Genomic DNA, 19,345 nt, shown 5'->3' on the forward strand with positions numbered 1-19,345 from the left:
CCCTACTCATGTCAACATTCACCCTTTTAAAGCATGCTAATTTCATGAGTGCCAGGCAATGAGCAATATCTGGTACCAAACTTGGTTGAATTTTTTGAAGTAGTAACAGAGGATTGAGGGCAGAACAGTGGACATGATCTATATGGTGTTGACAAGGTTCCTCATGGTAGACTGGCTAGTAAGGTTAGATCACACAGAATAGAGGGAGAGCTAACTATTTGGATACAGAACTGGCTTGAAGGCAAAAGACAGAGGGTGATGGTGAAGGGTTGCTTTTCAGACTGGAGGGCTGTGAGCCGGGGTGTGCAGCAGGAATTGGTGCTGGGCCTGCTACTTTTTTTGTGATTTAAATAAATGATTTGGATGTGAACATAGGTAGTATGGTTAGTAAGTTTACAGGTGGCACCATAATTAGAGGCGTAATGAACAGCGAAGATTACCTCAGAGTACAAGGGGATCTTGATCAGATGGGCCAGTAGTCTGAGGAGTGGCAGATGGAGTTTAATTTAGATAAATGTGAGTAGTGAGGTGCTAAGTTTTGGAAAGGCAAATCAGGGCAGAACTTATACATGTAAGGTCCAAGGGAATGTTCCTGAACAGACACCTTGGAGTGCAAGTTCATTACTCCTTGAAAGTGGAATCACTGGTAGATAAGATAGTGTAAAAGGCATTTGGTATGCTTTCCTTTATTGGTTAGTGCATTGAATATAGGAATTGAGAGGTCATGTTACATTGGTTAGGCCACTGTGTGCAATTCTGGTCTCCTGGCTATAGGAAGGATGTTATGAAAGTTGAAAGGATTCGAAAAAGAAAGACTGTCAAGAATATGGCCAGGGTTGGAGGGTTTGAGCTACAGAAAGAGGCTGAATAGACTCGGGCTACTTTCCATTGAGCAAGGGAGGCTGAGGAGTAACCTTGTAGAGGTTTATAAGATCACGAGGGGCATGGATAGGATAAATAGACAAAGTCTTTTCCTGGGATAGGGAGCCAGAACTAGAGGGCATAGGTTTAGGATGAAAGGGGAAAGATATAAAAGGGACCTAAGGGACAACCGTTTCCACACACAGTGGTGAGTGTTTGGAATGAGCTGCCAGAGGAGGTGTTTAAATTACACCATTTCAAAGGCATGTATGTGATTAAAAAGGTTTTCGAGGGATGTGGGCCAAATACTGGCAAATGGGCCTTGATTAATTTAAGATATCTGGTCGGTATGGAAGAGTTGGCCCAAAGGGTCTGTTTCTGTGCTGTATATCTCTGAATCTAAGGTTATTTTGCAAGCGGTGATTCTTCAAGGAAGATGTGATTTTTGTGTCGAATCAGTGTATGTGCACATACATGCCCCCACTTTTTGGCATAGTTTCTTAGTGGATTTTTTTTTTTCTCCTTTGCTTATCTGAAAGAAGGCTGAAGCTAAAGCAACCTGCAGTGACCTTGGCATGAAACTCTGGATATGTTTGACTTATTTAAGTGCTAACTTGATTCAAATGCACTGAATTATAAACTAATTCTGATTAAGATAATCCACAATGAATATGATTTCTTTCAAACTTTGCACAAGAGGTCCCTTGAGCTCAGAGCACTCGGATGGTGCTAAGAAATCTTTAAAATCTTTACTTAGTTTCAGTTTTTAAATCTCTGACCTATCAATCCATATTGAAATTTGTTAGATATTCATTGTGTACTGTCTGTTACTGTTGGATATACATTCTCTGGTGTACTTATTGATTCTATTTGTTGTACTTTGAGTGGTCCATTTGCTTAACCTATGCTCTCATCAAATTATTTTTCTTCATTTGGTGATCATATTCTCCCTGCTTACTCCCCTCCCCGCTTGCTCTCCCATTTGGTTGTGTGCAATTGGTCTGCTCTTAGTTCTATATTTTTTCCTTCACTTTCAACCAAGTGCCTTCCCTTCCTCTTCTATTTAACAACTGAATGTTACCTGCCACATCATGACTGACCTAGATTAATTCACTAGTATTCTCCGCTCCAATCATCTAGTTACTGCAACTTGTGTTTTAATGATCTGTCAGATGGCTTTCTTTTCTTGCTCATCACTGTAGTTAAAATCAATGCTCACTCAACTGTGCACAAAATAAATTATTTGAATATTGTGTGGGAACCAGAACTGCACACTAAAGGAAGGATGTTGCCTGTATTGGAGTGTATTAGCTATAAGGAGATATTGGACAAACCTTTGCTAGAGTGTCAGAGGCTGAGGGGTGACCAGAAATATTGAAAATTGAGAGACATGGGTAGGGTGTATAGTTGGCGTCTTTTTCCCAGGGTGGAAATGTCAAATATTGGAGCCATAGGTTTATGGTGAGAGGGGAAATGTTTACAGGAGATGTGTGAGGAAAGTTTGTTTTTTCGACCGAGGTTGATGAGTGTCTGGACCACACTGTCAGGGGAAATGGCAGAAGCAGTTACGTTAGCAAAGTTTAAGGTGCATTTAGACAGACACATGAACAGATAGGAAATTGTGGGATACGGTCCATGTGTTGGCAGATGGGATTGTTCTGGAATGGCGCAATGATCAGCGCTGATAGGGTAGGCTGAAAGGCCTATTCCTGTGCTGTACTGTTCTGTGTTCTAATTAAAAATTGAAGTACATAATTATGTATCTTCCACAACCCCATTACTATGTTCTCTGTCTCTGTTTCACTGTCCCCTTTAATCATTTCCTTCACTGGACCTGTTTCTTTTTGCCCCATAGTTCCCTGAACACACTTCTCACCAATTCTGTGTCTTCTCCTCCTCTCCGTTTCCCCCACAAAAAAAACTACAGTCATCTCTATCCTTGGCCCTGTGTTTCACTCTTTCCCTCCGCCTTTTGCCCCTCTATTTCATGTGTGTACTTATCTGTTCAATTTACCATTCTCTCCTATTTTTCTTCACTATATTGTCACAACTTTTGCCCACCCTTCCCTAACCCTCACCCAAACTAAATTATATGCCTCTTGGTTATGGCACTGTATTGCACTCATGCTTCAATCATGGAACTTCTGAGCCTGTTCACAAGTCCACCAACCATTGTTCTTAATGTTTTTATCAACAAATTTAAGACAGCTTTGTGTAAATCTCTTTAATGCTTACCTACTTGTCAATTAAAATTGATGTTAGGAGTTAGAAATGCCTCTCATCCTGTCTTCCATTCACCCATTCCGACTCTCATGATTTCACTAATCATTTTAATCTCTAAGTACCTTTGTATACATCACTGCTTGACATGCTGTTTGTTTTCTTTATTTCCTTCTTGACCTGAGTCTCTGTGGGTTGGTAGTCATTCTGATGATCAGCTAATGCTTTAGTGAAAGAAAAGCAAAACATGTGTTAATGCAAACATTTCAGAACTAGTGGCCACTTCTAAACCTTACAGTCAATTAATTTCTTTTGAGGTATGGTCACTTCTGTAAATTTAGAAAACAGCTGTGAATTTGCACACCGTAAGCTCCCATGAACTGAATTGTAGTAATGGTCAGATAACTGTTCTTGTTATGTTAACTGAAGTATAAACCAGGAATAATTCCTACATACTTGTTAGAAATTTTGTCATATGGACTTGTATGTCTATTTAAGAGGACTTCCCCTCTGACAGCGCAACATTTTGTCAGCACTACTCTGCAATGTCACCTTGGATTTTTGTAGTCTGATCCTTGGAGTGAACATTGAAACTAGAAATGTATGGCTTAAGAGCAACAGTGGTACCAGCTTAGCCATGGCTGAAACATGAAAGTAAACTCATGTTAACTTTTTTTCCAGTTCTTCATATGCAAACCAGTTCACTGGGATGGTATACCAGAGTTTTCTGTTTGCGCAGCAACGTTCAAACAGAGCAGCAAGTTTAGATGGTACAATAACTCCCAACACTTCTCCAGACCAGTGGCCAGGTAATAGCTATATATACTTCTGTTCAGCAGATGTATTGTTGAACTTAAAATTGCTTATTGTGTTTGACTTATCTTACCATAGAATAGACTGTTGCAAATTTGAAGGTGGGTGGAAAAATCCACACAGTTGACTTGCTACCATATGTATCCTACCCTTTTAAGCCAGTTGATCTTTGTTCTGGAAAAGTTTTTATTCTTCATGATTCATAGGCTACTGATTTCTTCAAATGAATAATTGTCATCTTATCTGCACGCTTGTCCTACATTTATTACTGTCTCTAGCATTAGTAAATAGTGTTCCCTTTTAGGATGAGAGATAATGAAAAAATACAAAGGAACACAGTATTTCCACAATATATTCCTTTTTAAAAGCAACATCTTTGTCAAAGAAATCTGAAATACAGTAGTCCCCCTAGATCTGTGGGGGATACATTCCAAGACCACAGATAGTAGCAACCCCATTAATTTAAATGGGAAATCTGGAATGTTCCATGTAGTATTTTCAGACCGCAGCAAACTGGGGATAACTGATACTGCGGAAAACGATTCCGCAGATCCGGCATTCGCCTTGTACATTAATTTCTGAATATTTCAATTCACAGGTATAAAGGAACTAAATCATCTCTTGAATTCTGCTGGAGACGACGATAAACCCAAACTGACAATCCTACTCTGTGAGGTATTGACAGCGGTTTACCTTAGTCTTTTTGTTCATGGCTTGGGAACGCACTCCAGCAATGAGCTATTCCGCCTTGTAGCTCATCCTCTCGATAGCAAAATGTGGGCTGCAGTTTTTGGGGGAGGTGTCCAGCAACCTCTGAAGAACTACATCCAACCTAAATCTGTAACAGGTTTGTTAATTTATTTTTCTCCCCTGCGTTCTATGTGAATGTTCTTCATGTAAATTTCTAATCTCGTGTTTCAACAGCATCTATGCCGATCAATGTGGTTGCAATCTCGAAATAAATTGACAATATTTTGAGTAGATCCATCAATATTTAAGAATATTTCTTCATTTCTTTCCACCTGTAATGAGCAATTTCAGGCTGTTAACCTACCGTTTCCCACCAGTGTTCCTGCAATTTATTTTTTCTGCTTGGACCTCCAAGGTCCATACACAGCAGCAGCTTCCATACTTGGAAGTCAATGCTGTGAATGGCGTCAGTGTGACGATTGCTGTATACGGAGCCTCAGGTGCTCTGCAGCTTTGAGAAAATGTCGGCCACCTCCACTGAAAATTAAAGAAGCAGTTCTGTATTTTTAGCATTTCTTGTGCTAATTTGTTTCTCAACATTTAGTTTGACTACTTCGATTCTCACAAACCAGTTTCATCTCTGAAGTTAAGCTATGAAATAACACTATATTCTAGTAAAAACTTCGAAGGTAGATAGTATTTTTCTTCCTGACATGTTGTTTACTGCTTTGTCTTTGTCATATTTGTGCTTAGAATTTCCTTAAATATAACTTGTCCTTAACTGAGTCATCAAAAATGTGAGTTATTTTTCTCAGTTTGATAAGTGCATAAACGAAGAAATTATTTAGTGAAATTTTACTATGTGGTTTGCTTTTGTTATGTAAAGTATTGCTTATATTCTCAAATGGTTTTACCTTAAGGTTTTTTGCATTCATACTTCTGTAAATCAGCTTAGAGAGATTTCTTAAATAATCTGAATTTTCTTCCATTAATTTGAGGGGCAATTCAGTCTTCAGTTTATTACTCCTAGATCAATTTAAAATCAGCTATATTGACAGCTTTTTTTTGTTCTGTACTTCTCGTACTGCTAAAGTTAGTTGACAGAAGAGCTGAATGGATTCAATACTTTTTTTTTAAAAAATGGTTTTAATCAGTCCACAATTGCATTGTGTAAGTTACATACTTTGTGCAGATGAATTAAAATTGCCATTAAATGTAGGATGGTCTGTAACCAGAAATGTTAAATAAGGCCCATTATCCGAACGAAACAGGTGGGGGGAATATTTTGTTTGCATAATCGAATCCTCGGATAATCGAATCCTCGGATAATCGATGCTTGGGTAATTGAAGTTTCTCTGTCTTGAGGAATAAATTAATAATTTATCTCAATTTCTAGTGGGAATGATATAGTTGAATATGAAGGGATGGCAGCAAGGGGAGCATGTTTTAGCACTTCTGTGCATGTTAGGGTGCAGATTCATAGTCAATGCAGAGATTCATTGCATTGTTGTGAACAGAAATCTGGCATCAGATTCAAAGTGAGATTGGGCAAATAGGTAAGAAAATTGTATACTTATATTGTGTGATTACTTAGAAGTGGGGTCAAGAGTAAAATAAGATAAGCAGCAATTTGTCCAGCATTTCGTGTCTCCTCCAGAGAATAGGAGCACAGGGGAAAAAAAAATCAAGGTAATACGTGTAAATAACGAAGCTTAGCAATCCAAGTTGCAATTCCTCAATCCTCAGGAAAGCAAAGTGGGACACTTCCAATTTGATCAAAGATGATGTGTGTAACTGGACTAGAATCAATGAGGGAATTTTTTTTTGTTGAAAAATGGCCACGGTCATACTGTGAACCTTTAAGAATTAATTTGTAAGCTATTGGTAATTTTCCATAACCCAATTTTCATAATCTATCTTGTTGTATTCTTCTTTCCAGCATGTCCCACAGCATTCAATTTACTGGCTCAATCTTACAGCTTTATGCGTTTTATTTTTCCGCAAATTCATTTGCAAAGGCATTACTGTGCTATCAAGGAGATAATTTTGAAATAAAAATGAAGTGGAGAAACTCAGCAGGTATTGCAGCATTCTTTGGTTCTGGAGAAGTCATATTACACTCAATACTAACGTTTTTTCTCCCTCCACAGATGCTCCCAGACCTGCTGAGTTTCTCCACCACTTTGTTTTTATGTTCGATCACCAGCATCACAGTACTTGGCTTTTGAGGTAATTTTGCATGTCGCTATACATGTTCAGAGTCCCAAGAAACCCAGCCATTTTCCGCATGACCTGCTGTATCACTTTTTACTGGCTATAAACTGAAAATTATTTGCAATTTGAGGCCACCTACTTACGACTGCAAAATTCAACTCAATGAATTTTTCCAAGTATTATTTTAAACTTCAGACATATCACTTTTTAAATTTAAAAATGATCTTATTGCTAAACATAATGACTAAACTATTTAGATTTGACTTGATCTTTCAGGCATTGGATGAGCAAGTACAGTAACTTAAATTTTTTGAATGGTCGGTAGCAACTGATATGAATATAATGCAAAATTGAAAAAGTAATGTAACAGGTACAAATTTGAACCGTACTAACTTAGTGTTATGCTGTATATATTAGATACAAAATTTCCTGATTGAGCTGTAAATTGTTCCTCAATATTTTACCATTTTTATGTTGTAGTAGTTAGTCTTTTCAATGTAAATGTTATCAGTCACCCAAGAACAGAGAGCAATCCCATAGTTAGTGATTATATTTATGGTGAAGCAATCCTTTTATGAAAAATAAGTTATGTTAAAATGCATACTTTAGGAATTTCAAGAAAGTCGATGGCTATTGTTATGAAAATTTTGCATATAATGTTCCATAAAACCTGTAAACTATTGCCACACTTGGCCAAAAATTAATTTATTTCAGCAAAGCATTGACATTTTCAAGCATTTCTATAGCATGTTATGCATTTCTTAAAGAAATAGTTAAAATCAGGGTTAAGTTCACAGATGTGTACATGATTTTGACCATCAATTGCTTAGTTGAAGGTAGTCTGGGTGAAAATCTGATATTTTATCCTGTATATGCTACTTCATGGTCTAAAAACTAGCTTAAAATAAAATGTTTGTTTTTAGTATTCATGTAGTAAGGAAACCAAAGATTCAAATGATTTACTCTAAGTTTCCAACCTTATCAAAACATGAATACTACTTAAAAAAATTTAAATTTGCATGTTTGTATCCATATTCTCTTTTCTTTTATTCGGCAGTAACTCAGCACTTAGAAATAGTGATGTTCACAGAAATAAAAGCAATGAATGAGAGTGAGTTGCTCAGTATCCACTGTTCACAATCACATATATATATTGCTTTCATGTTTTTCCAACAGCAGATTGATACTTGTCTATTTTGACAGGAAGGTGGTTACCTGAGCATAGTCAACAGCAGATAGTAATGTACTCCGTGGATTGTGTGGGGTTTTCAAAAGCTCTTGCAGTCTTCAATCCTGCGCGTTCTGCAAGTGCAGCAGGCAAGACTACTAGGACTAGAATATTTGCTTTAGCCTTTACATATGAAGCCATTACAAAGTAATGATTGTTATCATATTTTTGATTTATTACTGCTTTCGCAATGCATTGCTTTAGACAGTACGTGCGCATGATGGTTGAATTTCTAATGCTTTTTTATGTTTTATTTATTGTACGCTTCAACTAAGATGAGTTTTTAATTATCAACATTAAGTCTTTAGTTTGGAGCTTTAATAGAGCAGCCAGATTTTTTTCTTGTGAACTAAATTTGCTGCAAACATTTCGGCAGAATTTTACCTTTGTGAACTGTTGAATGGTTTTCAACATCCGTTGGAATAGAATATTTCAGAATTTTTAACACAAAATAAGTTTTTCAAAAAAATCATATATTTACGTTAGAGCAATGATTACTCTTGCTTTCAATTATAAAATCAACATGAAATGCGATGTGTCATTATGTAATAGAAAGACGATTACATTATTTAATTCTGTTGAGGGTTACAAATTTATTTCAAATTTTCAATCCAACTGGAATATACCAAATGGATCTGTGGGCGGTTGTCTTGTAATACTTATTTTTCTGTTTGTTCACACTATGTTGATAGCCAGCATTTATTGCCTAGCCTTTATGTTGCACTGAGCACAGATTAGACTCCTCCACAGGTATGGCACGTTCCTTTCTCTTAAGATCATGAGTGAACCAATTAGGTCCTCAACAAAAGTGAACAGTTTTTGTGGATGTAATTGAATTTACTTCATACCTTACTAAAATTGACCTTACGTTTACTCGTCCTATGCCATAACCATTATTTTATAATTCATAGAGCAGACTGAAATCAGTTTCAAACAAGTTATGATTACACCTAATCATAAGGCATATTTTTTAACTGTAAGTTCCTCAGTGCTTCACATTTTAAATGCTAGTATTTCATATTGCCCAATGTTTTTCTCATAGCTTTTGCTGTTTTAAATATAAGCTTTCTGGCCTTGAAAACTGAATTGAAAATTAATGGCATAAATATTATAGAATATTTGCAACGTAGTCGGGAAAGTGAAAAAAAGATTGATTGAAAGGAGAGACGTTACTACCCCATTGAGTTAACTGTACCTATATATGAGCTATTAATAACTGAAGGAATTAAGCATGCTATACATAATAAAGCTTAATTGTACAAGTACTTTGCTGCACCCAAAGAAATTATTTGATTTTTATTTCAGATAAATTGTGTGTAAGAGGCTAAAGCAATATAAACTGCTATCAGAAAAGCCAATACATCTTAATTTGCAAATCTAATAGTTTAAAATAGAAGTGTTAATTTGAGAAACAGTATATTTCACGTAAATTTTACAAACATCAAAACATATTCTGCGATGCTAAGCTTACTAATGTAACTGGATTGTTCCATTGTGTTTTATTTGCACTTCAGTGATAAAGAAATAGGAGCACTCTGCAAATCATGAGGTACAGTGAGGAGGTGCCATTGTCTCATTCCAGTGGTTCCCAATACTTTCTTAATTTTGAGACAAAACTGTTGAAGTATACTGGTCGTTTGGCTTCAGTATATTTAACTTCAAAAGTCAAAACATTTTATCATGCAAATAATTGAATAATTCTTGATTTTATAATCTCAAATGTTGACGTCAAGGTTAAGAAGTGACCAGTTTTAATTGTATAGGATGAGTAATAGCAAACTTAAATGAAAGGTTTATGCCCTTTTTTTTCTTATTTCTGATTGACTCTTTAGCTAACATTATTAAATTCTGTGAATGTATATTTTATGATTTGGGTTTGTTACCTTGGCCTTGCACAGTATTCTGAAAGCTCGCATGGTAAAATTAATTTTCAATAGTCGGTCAGAAACCTTTTTAATTTCATTTGATGTGCTTAATTTGAAGTCCATGCATAAGTGTTCTTTATTTTGTTTTTTAGGGAGGAGTTGGTGCATGCAATTTTCAATTTTTTTTGCAGTAAATCAGCTGAATCATTGCAGCATTTAAATTTAGATTGCTGTACAGATATTGAAGCTGTATTTTAGCATTAAATTCAGAAATATGGCAGTCCATTGTCCTAATGAAATTTCAGTCAGAACTTAAAATTGTTGTCTGGTATCTTATTCAGAAAGAATAGCTAGTTGTTCAATACTCTGAAAAGTTAGCTGCTTCCATGAATATTTATCATGATGTTTTTGTAATATTATTATTTTTCTTATTCAATTGTGGGATGTTGGTGCTGCTAGCTAAGCCAACATCTATTGTGCACTCCTGATTGTCCTGCAGTTGTTGAGTGGCTTCCTTGGCCATCTCAGAGGACAACTTAGAGACATCTGCATTGCTCTGGGTCACATGGAGGTCAGACCAGATAAGAATTCCTTCTGTAAATGGTATCAGTGAAGACTCGAATTTTTGAAATAATCAACTCTGGTCATATATGGCTTTAATTCTGCATTTTGATTGAACTCCAATTTTGCCATCTGCTGTTGTGGAACTTAAACTTACATCCTCAGAACCTGGCCCATTGACATTACCTCTTTGCCACGACTAATAGAACTACCCTTTAACAGAGATGCTGGTTGAAATCTGAAATCTAGCCACAAACTGGTACAACCATTTAATGTTAGAATAAAAGAGAAATATTTTGGTGCTAGACTTCTGAAACAAACAATGCCTGAGAAACTCAGCAATTCTGGCAGCATCTGTGGAGAGAGACAGTTAATGTTGCGAATCCAATATGACTATTCAGAAAAGTTCGGAAGCAGTCTCCTACAAGACTCAAAGTGACTCTTTACACAGATTCTGCCAGAACTGCTGAGTTTCTCCAATATTCTGTGTTAACCATTTAATGTGATATTTCAAGATGCTTGTTTTCAACTTTCAGCTTAAGAATTGGGTTTTGGAGTGGGTCAATCACAATTGTACTGTATTCTTGCATAAACAACACTCCTTTCTAATTTTTATGAAACATTTTATACTTAATTTTCAGTAAATAGTCAAAGATAATTTTTTAAAATTCCTATATAGAATATTTCTTAGAAATGATATAAATGGAAGACTAATGTCACTGTATTTAAATATTGTACTATGATCTTGTACTGGATTCAAATCCAACTTGGAATAATGGGATCACAGTCTAGTCAACGGAGTGTCAGAAGTATGGTGGGTTTGAAATTATCTTAGTTCAAAGTGAATGTTGTTATGATCCCAGTTCTTCATAATCTTAGGCTACTGAGATTCCAGAGTGAAACCATCTTGATAAATCATTGTCATGGAATTATAATCCCTACAGTGTGAAAATGAGTCATTTGACTCATTGAGTCTGCGCTGACCCTCAAAACAGCATCCTGCCTAGACCCAGTTCTCTCTTCCCCCACACCCTGTCCCTCTAACTCCACATTTTACAATGCCAACCCCATCTAGCCTGCCCTAACCTGCACATCTTTGGATTGAGGGAGGAAAACAGAGCACCAAGACGCAACCCATAGAGACAAGGGAGAATGTGCAAACTCGATACAGTTACCCAAGGTTGGAATTGAACGCAGGTCCCTGGCACTGAGGCAGCAGTGCTAACCACTGATGTTTGGAGTTAGTTACTGTCATGGCCAGTACTTAAGGGGCTAGTTAGTTCAATTGACTTGATGGCTGATCTGCAATGCCAAGAATTGCCGATCGCATTGGTTCGATTCCCACACCACCTGAGATTACCATGAAGGGCTCTCCCTCTCAACTCTGCAATTGTCAGAGGTATGATGACCCTCAGGTTAAACTACTCCGCAAGTCATTTCTCTCTAATCAAAGAGCACCTCTATGGTCTGGTAGGAGATGGCAACTACTTTACTGACTGAAACATTCACTAAAAGTTACTAATATTCTTTGACAAAAGAACACAAGTTTATTGCACAGAAAGAAAAACTGTCAAAGGTGTGTGTTTGTGTGTTTGTGTGTGTGTGTGTGAGCTTGAAAAGAGCTTAACCCAAAATAAAGTTTTGACATTTTTTCCTACTAGTATCCTTTTGAAGGTACCCAGTGCCAGTCTAGTGTTGGTAATAATTTTACTTTTTTCATAACTGACTCTCTTCAGTTTTTGACCTAGAGACTTATTTCCAGTTCTGATAATCTGCTGTCCTTTCCCCTTCTGACAGCCTGAAAGTTTCTATATGTTGGGAACTTCACAAACTAACTGAAGTTTGGAGAATTTCATACAACTATTAGACTGTCCTTCTGCCAGGATTCTTCTGAACTGAGCACAAACTAAGTGGTCACTGGTCAATTTTTCTATATTTCATAAAGTTTGACATTTTTAACACATTATTTAACTTTTTCAGTTATCTGATCAAGGCATTTAACTTAAATTATGTGTTTTCTTGGAAGTCATATAGTTAGTTCACCATTCTAAATTACTTTCTGATCTCCTTGTTTGAACAAAAACATTACTTTCACAAATCTGAAACCAGAAACCTATTTACCTCTACTTGAAAATTCATTCTCCTAAAAGGTAATGATGCACATCATATACAATCTGTTGTTAAAACTCACACTGGAAATCAAGCCTTGCTATTCCCAGAGTCATCACAGAAGTTAAAACTGTTATCAAGGATGGGCAGTTCCCCATTTTATGTGATTTTCAAAGGCAGATTGGCAAACAGCATTAGTTAGTTTCCTGTACTGAATGAGAATCTCATTATATTGCAAGTGATTTGACTCTAGCTACAGGTAAACAGTTAGAAGTCATCAGCATATAATCCTATTAATTAAATTGTAATTCCCTTATAAACTCCCCTTATACACACACACACACACACACACACACACACACACACACACACACACATATCCAGGGTAAAATAGGTTATAGACAAAGGAAAGCTAGAAATACAGCTCAATGGTCTTTTCTCCCAGTACAGTTGTTGTGATGACATTTCTTCTGCTGGCCAGCACATTACTTCAGTCATCTTTCTCTCTTTGCTTCCCCTGCCTGGGAAGAGACACAGTTTACAATAATTGTTGCCAGAAAGATTAACAGGTTTACAGCAAGGCTTCACTGCCAGGTCAGAGAGACACCTACTAACTGGGGAAAATCTGACCCTCTCTCTAACGTGTTCTCAGGTAACTGGACAACTATCTTACAGTTTGCAGGCAAAATTGTATGTGTGATTGATAACTGATCACTAGTCCATAGATCAATCAATTTTTATTGCCAGCGCAAGCTGCATCAGTATACAGCCTTGTTCCAAATCATCTGCAACTCTGCAATTACTACTGGTCTAAATAGTTCTTTTCTTATGCCTGGTATGGATGTCAGGTTACTTGCAGTTGCATTTCCAAACACTAGTTTATAAAACAACTATGAAGTCCGTGTAGATCACGTCCACAGCTTTGCCTTCATCAATTCTTTTCATTAACTTAATAGAGTTCTTGAAATAATAAAACATGATTTCCCATTCACGGAACCATATCAACAGTCTCTAATCAGTCCTTGCCTTTCCAAGTAGATATAAACCCTGTACCTCAGAATCCCCTCCAACAGCTTGCCCATCATGAATGTCAGGCTCACTGGAATATAGTTCCCTGGCTTTTCCTTATCACCTTTCTTAAATAATGGCACTACTTTAGCCAACCTCCAGTCTACCAGCACATTGTGGCTGTCAATGATACGAAGATCTCCAAAAGGGGCCCCTCAATCACTTCGCTAGCTTCCCACAAAGTTCTAGGGTGCACCTGATCAGGTCTCGGGGATTTATCTTTATTCTTTCATTGTTCATGGGATGAGGGCATTACTGGCCATGCACAGCATTTGTTTCCCATCCCTAATTGCCCAGAAGACAGTTGAGAATCAACCACATTGCTGTGGGTCTGGAATCGCATATAGGCTAGACCAGGTAAGAATGGCAGCTTCCTTCCCTCAAAGACATACGTGAACCAGATGGGGTTTTTCAGCAATCGACAATGGATTCATGATCATTGTTAGACTCTTAATTCCTGATTTTGTTTTATTGAATCAAGATTCCACCATCTGTCTTGACAAGGTTTGAACCCAGATCCCCAAAACATTATCAGGGTCTCTGGATTAATAGTCCAGTGATAATACCAGTCTCTACAGTAAATACTGATGCAAATTACTAATTTAGTATCTCGCCTGCGGTTCCACACATAGTTATGAGTTGCATTTGCCACTTTTCTTACATAATACCTGCTTTCAAAGAAATTTTGATTTCTAAGGAAGGAATTTTCAAGTTTCTCTTGATTCATATTTTTTGCCACATCCTTCATGTTTTTCTGTACTTAAGAGATAGAAGCAATAGCAAAGTTGCCTGATCCAGAGCTGAAGCTTGAACTTCTCATTTCCATATATCTGAGACTGAAATAGTAGAGGTTAGTGAGTAAATACTTGAACTGCCTAGTATTTCTGCATTATAGCTAATAAAATTAACTATCCAAAAACAATTACTATAAATACCTGCAACTAATATTGTGAATGCGAACAAATAGTCTGCATCAATATGCTGGGATGGAAATGGTCAAGGGCATAAAGTTCCTGGGAGTAATGATCACCAACAGTCTGTTCTGTCCACTCATTGTGGCAGTCAAAAAGTACAACAATGTCCCACCTTCCTCAAGAGGTCATGGAAGTCAGCAAGTCCATAAGGACTGTTTCCAAGTTTTATAGGTATACGATGTAAAGCATCCTATCTGATTGCATGACAACATGGTATGGCACCTGCTGTTCCCAAGACTCCTTTACAGTGAGTCATGAACTCAGCCCAGTCCATCATGCAAATCAGCCTTCCATCCATTGACTCCACCTGTACTTCGTGCTGACTCAGGAAAACAACCAACATAATGGAAGACCCTTCGCATCTCGGTTATACACTCTTGCACCCAGTTCCGTTGGGAAGAATATGTAAATGTTTGAATGCATGTATGGACAAATGCAAGAACAGCTTCTTCCCTGCTGTTATCAGACTTGTGAACAGGTAACGCAAATGTTAATGTTGATCTCTCTCTGTACTGTCTTTGTGGCTGCATTCTACATTTTATTCTGTTATCCTGATGCACTTTGTATGGTATGATCTGCCTGTACAGCATGCAAAACAACACTTTTCACTATCTCAGTAAATGTGACAACAATGAATCATGCTCCAACCATGCATACAATGTAAAACCTAATATATTTGTAATTTCTGAATGTTTTAAATGCATTACTCTTGCTCTTGTCAATACTGTTTGAAGTACCAAATGGACACGTGGAAATGGAAATATGTTCCCAGTTAAAAGCGTAGGTGGGCTATTTATACACAGACAATTTCTTTATGCATTGCTGTTATACTAAAGTTTAGACAGAGTACAATTTACTGTGGGATACTTGTATGTCATTTTTATATTTGATCACAGCATGTCAGCATTGCCAGCTAGGGTAGCCATTATTACCTGTTGCTAAATCATCTTGAGAAAATGGTGGTGAGCCATCTTCTTGAATGGCTGCTCTCCACTGTCGATACACACTCAATGCTGTAAGGAAAGGAGCTCTCAGACTTTGACCCAAAGGTGATGTCATTCCAAGTCAAGATGGTGTGTTTCATTGAGGGGAGCTTGCAGCTGGTTCCCATCATTGACTTTCCTTATCTTTCAAAATAATAGAGGTTGAGAGCTTGGGATGTACCAGTTTTTAAAAAATCAGCTTTTACTTTTTAAAAAGACTTGAACTAAGTTTTCTATTTCCTGACTAACGTTACAAGAAATGAAATACTCCTGACAAAGCAGTTGTCACACCGATTTTTTTTTAAGTTCCATTTTATCTTTATTTATGTATCTATACTACAGAATGATTGTAGTCTGTTCCAAATATATGTACGGAAATAATTAACTGAAGTTACAGGATTGAGTTACCTTGTATATTTTCATTTAAAACAGGTTCATTTATTCAGAATGCCAAAGCAGCTATGCTAACATTCACTGCTAATATTAGAATTGAAGTGCTGTTTGTTCTTTCATTTTTTAAGTAGAAGAAAAAGTAAAATTGTATTACTATGATTTTTAAGATTCATTAAGCATATACCCACAACAAATCAGTGAACAAATGGCAAATTACTCCCTCTCTATTTCGTTTACAGAAGGTCGTACTCCTGATGAGCATCACAACTCTTTCAAGGCCACAGGCTCAAAAGCAACAAACAGAGAAGCACCCTCATACAGTACTTCTCTTCCAGTTGTCAGTCAGATCATTCCAGTCTATAAAGAGAAGTTCATCCCTCCTGAACTCAGCATCTGGGATTACTTTATAGCAAAGGTACTTTTTTCACATGTTGGAACAAAATTAATTCCAATTGTTAATTGGAAACTGTGGAAGAGCACATGGAAAGTTAATACTTGTTTGTGTTGTGTGTGATGTATTTGCAGACTTGCCTTCCAAATCCTATAGGTTAACATCAAGAAACTGACAGTATCAACAGTGGAAAAATTCAATTTTTGATGAATGTACATTATTGATATTGGGAATCTATCTATTTCATGTCGTCATTAGATTTTTTAATTTGCTTATGGGATGTGGATGTTGCTGGTTGGACCAGCATTTATTGCCCATTCCTAATTCATCTTGAACTGAATGGCTTGATAGGCTGTTTCAGAAAGCAGCTCATGAACAAATACATGGCTATGGTGCTGAAGTTGCATGTAGATCAAGACCTGGTAAGGATGACCTGTTTTCTTCCTTAAAGAGAATTAGTGAACCAGATGAGATTTTACAGCCATTGACAACAGAGAAAAATCACCATTTAAGCTAGCTGTCTGTTCCACATTTTTATAGTGAATTCAGATTTTGCTGTTTACCATTTGTGAAATTTATCATTGCGAAATTCAGGCCCACGTTCCCTGACTATTAACCTGGGAATCTGAGTTGTCAATCCAGCAACTACATCACTGTGAAACTATTTTCCCCATATTGGGTATTGCTGAAGGAATTTAAAACTATTTTTCACATTACTCTTTGTACTAGTCACTTTGTTTTTGTAAGCTTGCTGGCTGACATGGTTCTCTTTATTCTATCTAATACTCAAATGTTAAAGCTTCAAAGACATCTATAGAAGTCTTTCACCTAATTGTTTCTGCTAACTTTGCATCCAAACTAATCTAATTATCGTTAGACCGATCTGATACATGCCCAGGATTTAGTGGATATTTGGAAATGGAATGATGAACAAAGGAATAATAGATTTAGGCTGGAAAGCAACATCTAATTTCCATAACGTAGGATCTCCGCTTGCCCTCTTTGACCTTAAATAAGGTCAAGACGAGCAGTGAGCAGTCAATCCACTCTCAGAAGGCAGGTTGATTATTTAAATATTTTAGAGATGGAAAACCCTCATTTTAACAGTGATTCCTTTTTTAAACCATAGTCGGATTTTCCTATCCTCCCAAACCCTGCATTTGAAGGTGCTGAATTTTTTGACCTGTGCCACTGCTTTTGAGCTAAAAGAGGTGGGTTTTTTTCTAGGCCAAATAAACTATGTAGTAAACTCTACTGATGCTAACTAAAAAAGGTTAATTTATAGGATGTGGGGCTGCTAGATAGGCCTACATTTATGGCTCATCCCTTATTGCCCTGACACCAAAAAGCCATGTGCTGCAGGTCGTAAAACCTGACAGCCACAGGCAACTTAAAGAATAAAGACCGATGTTGAGTTTGGAAATCCATGTTCTAATGTCTCCTTTTATAACTTAATGCCACCCCTACTCCTGGCACAAAAAAAGGACTGCAGTAATTACCTCAAGGCACAGTGTGTGTATTTTTGATATTTATTTCAGATCTCCAGCAACTGTGATATTATGCCTTTTGTTCCTCCTAATCATCTGCTGTTTATAAATAAAAAGCATAATAAATTGACTTCACAGTTCATCAAGAAGAAATGCTTGCTGAAAATTGAGACTTTTCGACGAGAAATCATATTAATAGTTTAACAGTATCTAGAATTAAAGTTCTTATCAATAGTTGACGGATGTCATAAACACGTGTTCCTTTCTCCAGCCCTTCATTCCTGCAGTACAGAGCAAATTTGAGTATGATTCAGAAGAAAGTCAGGACAGTGATGATGAGGAAGATGTTTTTGCTTCAGGCACACAGCTTCAGGAGCATTCAAATCCTAACTCGTTCAGGTAAGAGTTTGGTTTGTATTAACTTCTTAAAGTGACATTTATGCTTGAATTTTCACCCACCATTCTCTTCTTATCTGGATGAAAGCAGCTTCACAGCAGCTCAACTGTCTCTAAGGCATCGCATTCCACTTGATTGGCACCCTATTGATCACTTTAACCTTTCATTCTCATGAGTATACAACAAATACCATCCACAATGTGCCTTCCATAAACTTGCCAAGGCTGCCCAAGAAATCCCTGCTTCTTAGTCTTCTGAATGGACCTCTTAACATTTTAAATTTAATATTGATCTCTGTGCACCTTCTCTGCAGCCATATCAATGTAAAGTTCATTCTGATCTATTACCTTTATGCACTTTCTATGGAATGACCTGCTTGTACTGCATGCAAAACAAAACTTTTCACTGTACCTAGCTGCATGTGACAATAATAAATCAAATCCTTTAATAGCTCCTTCTAGAACCTTATCTCTTGAAGAGCAGGTATAGCAGGTGCTGGAAACGTTGCCGTTTCCAAATGAGGCACCAACCTGACTTGGAACTATATTGCCATTCCTTCACTGTCACAAGCTCAAAATCAGTACTGTCAATGTGGTTGCACCAAGTGGACTGCAGATTAAAAATGGGGTAAAAACAATGACTGCAGATGCTGGAAAGCAAATACTGGATTAGTGGTGCTGGAAGAGCACAGCAGTTCAGGCAGCATCCAACGAGCAGCAAAATCTTGGATGCAGATTAAAAATGGTGATTCAGCACCACGTTCTCATTTTCTGTTAAGGATAGACAGCCAATGCTGCCCTTTCCAGCAAACATGCACATCACGTAAACAAATGCACAATTCCCAGCTATGTTCTATTTTCTGCCTTACCCAATTTTGTTTCCTTGCTATCACTGGCCCTTGGATTCTGTGACCTCAACTTGTTCTAACAAGCCACCAACAAGACATTAACCAGGAGCTGGAATGCTGGTGGTGGTGGTGGTTGGTGGGGGTGGGGGGAGAAATGTAATAAATATGGACAGCAAAGGTCCAAGTGTGGAACTCAATATTGAGACCTAGAAGTTGTTTATTGTCTAAAAATGAGGTGTTTCTC

The 19,345-nt window shown here is 37.2% G+C and overlaps 1 protein-coding gene across 3 annotated transcripts in view; it reads left to right on the plus strand.

Moving 5' to 3' along the window:
* Nucleotides 1-19,345, plus strand: part of LOC140485778 (dmX-like protein 1) — a 243,685-nt gene that overhangs the window by 169,320 nt on the left and 55,020 nt on the right. For all 3 annotated transcript variants that reach the window (XM_072584300.1, XM_072584297.1, XM_072584299.1), the window contains exons 27-30: nucleotides 3,763-3,890; nucleotides 4,493-4,741; nucleotides 16,219-16,394; nucleotides 18,129-18,256. In XM_072584300.1, coding sequence (XP_072440401.1) covers nucleotides 3,763-3,890; nucleotides 4,493-4,741; nucleotides 16,219-16,394; nucleotides 18,129-18,256 — 681 coding nt within the window. The remainder of the gene's footprint in view (nucleotides 1-3,762; nucleotides 3,891-4,492; nucleotides 4,742-16,218; nucleotides 16,395-18,128; nucleotides 18,257-19,345) is intronic.

The sequence above is a fragment of the Chiloscyllium punctatum genome, chromosome 2, assembly GCF_047496795.1.
Source record: "Chiloscyllium punctatum isolate Juve2018m chromosome 2, sChiPun1.3, whole genome shotgun sequence".
NCBI lineage: Eukaryota > Metazoa > Chordata > Chondrichthyes > Orectolobiformes > Hemiscylliidae > Chiloscyllium > Chiloscyllium punctatum.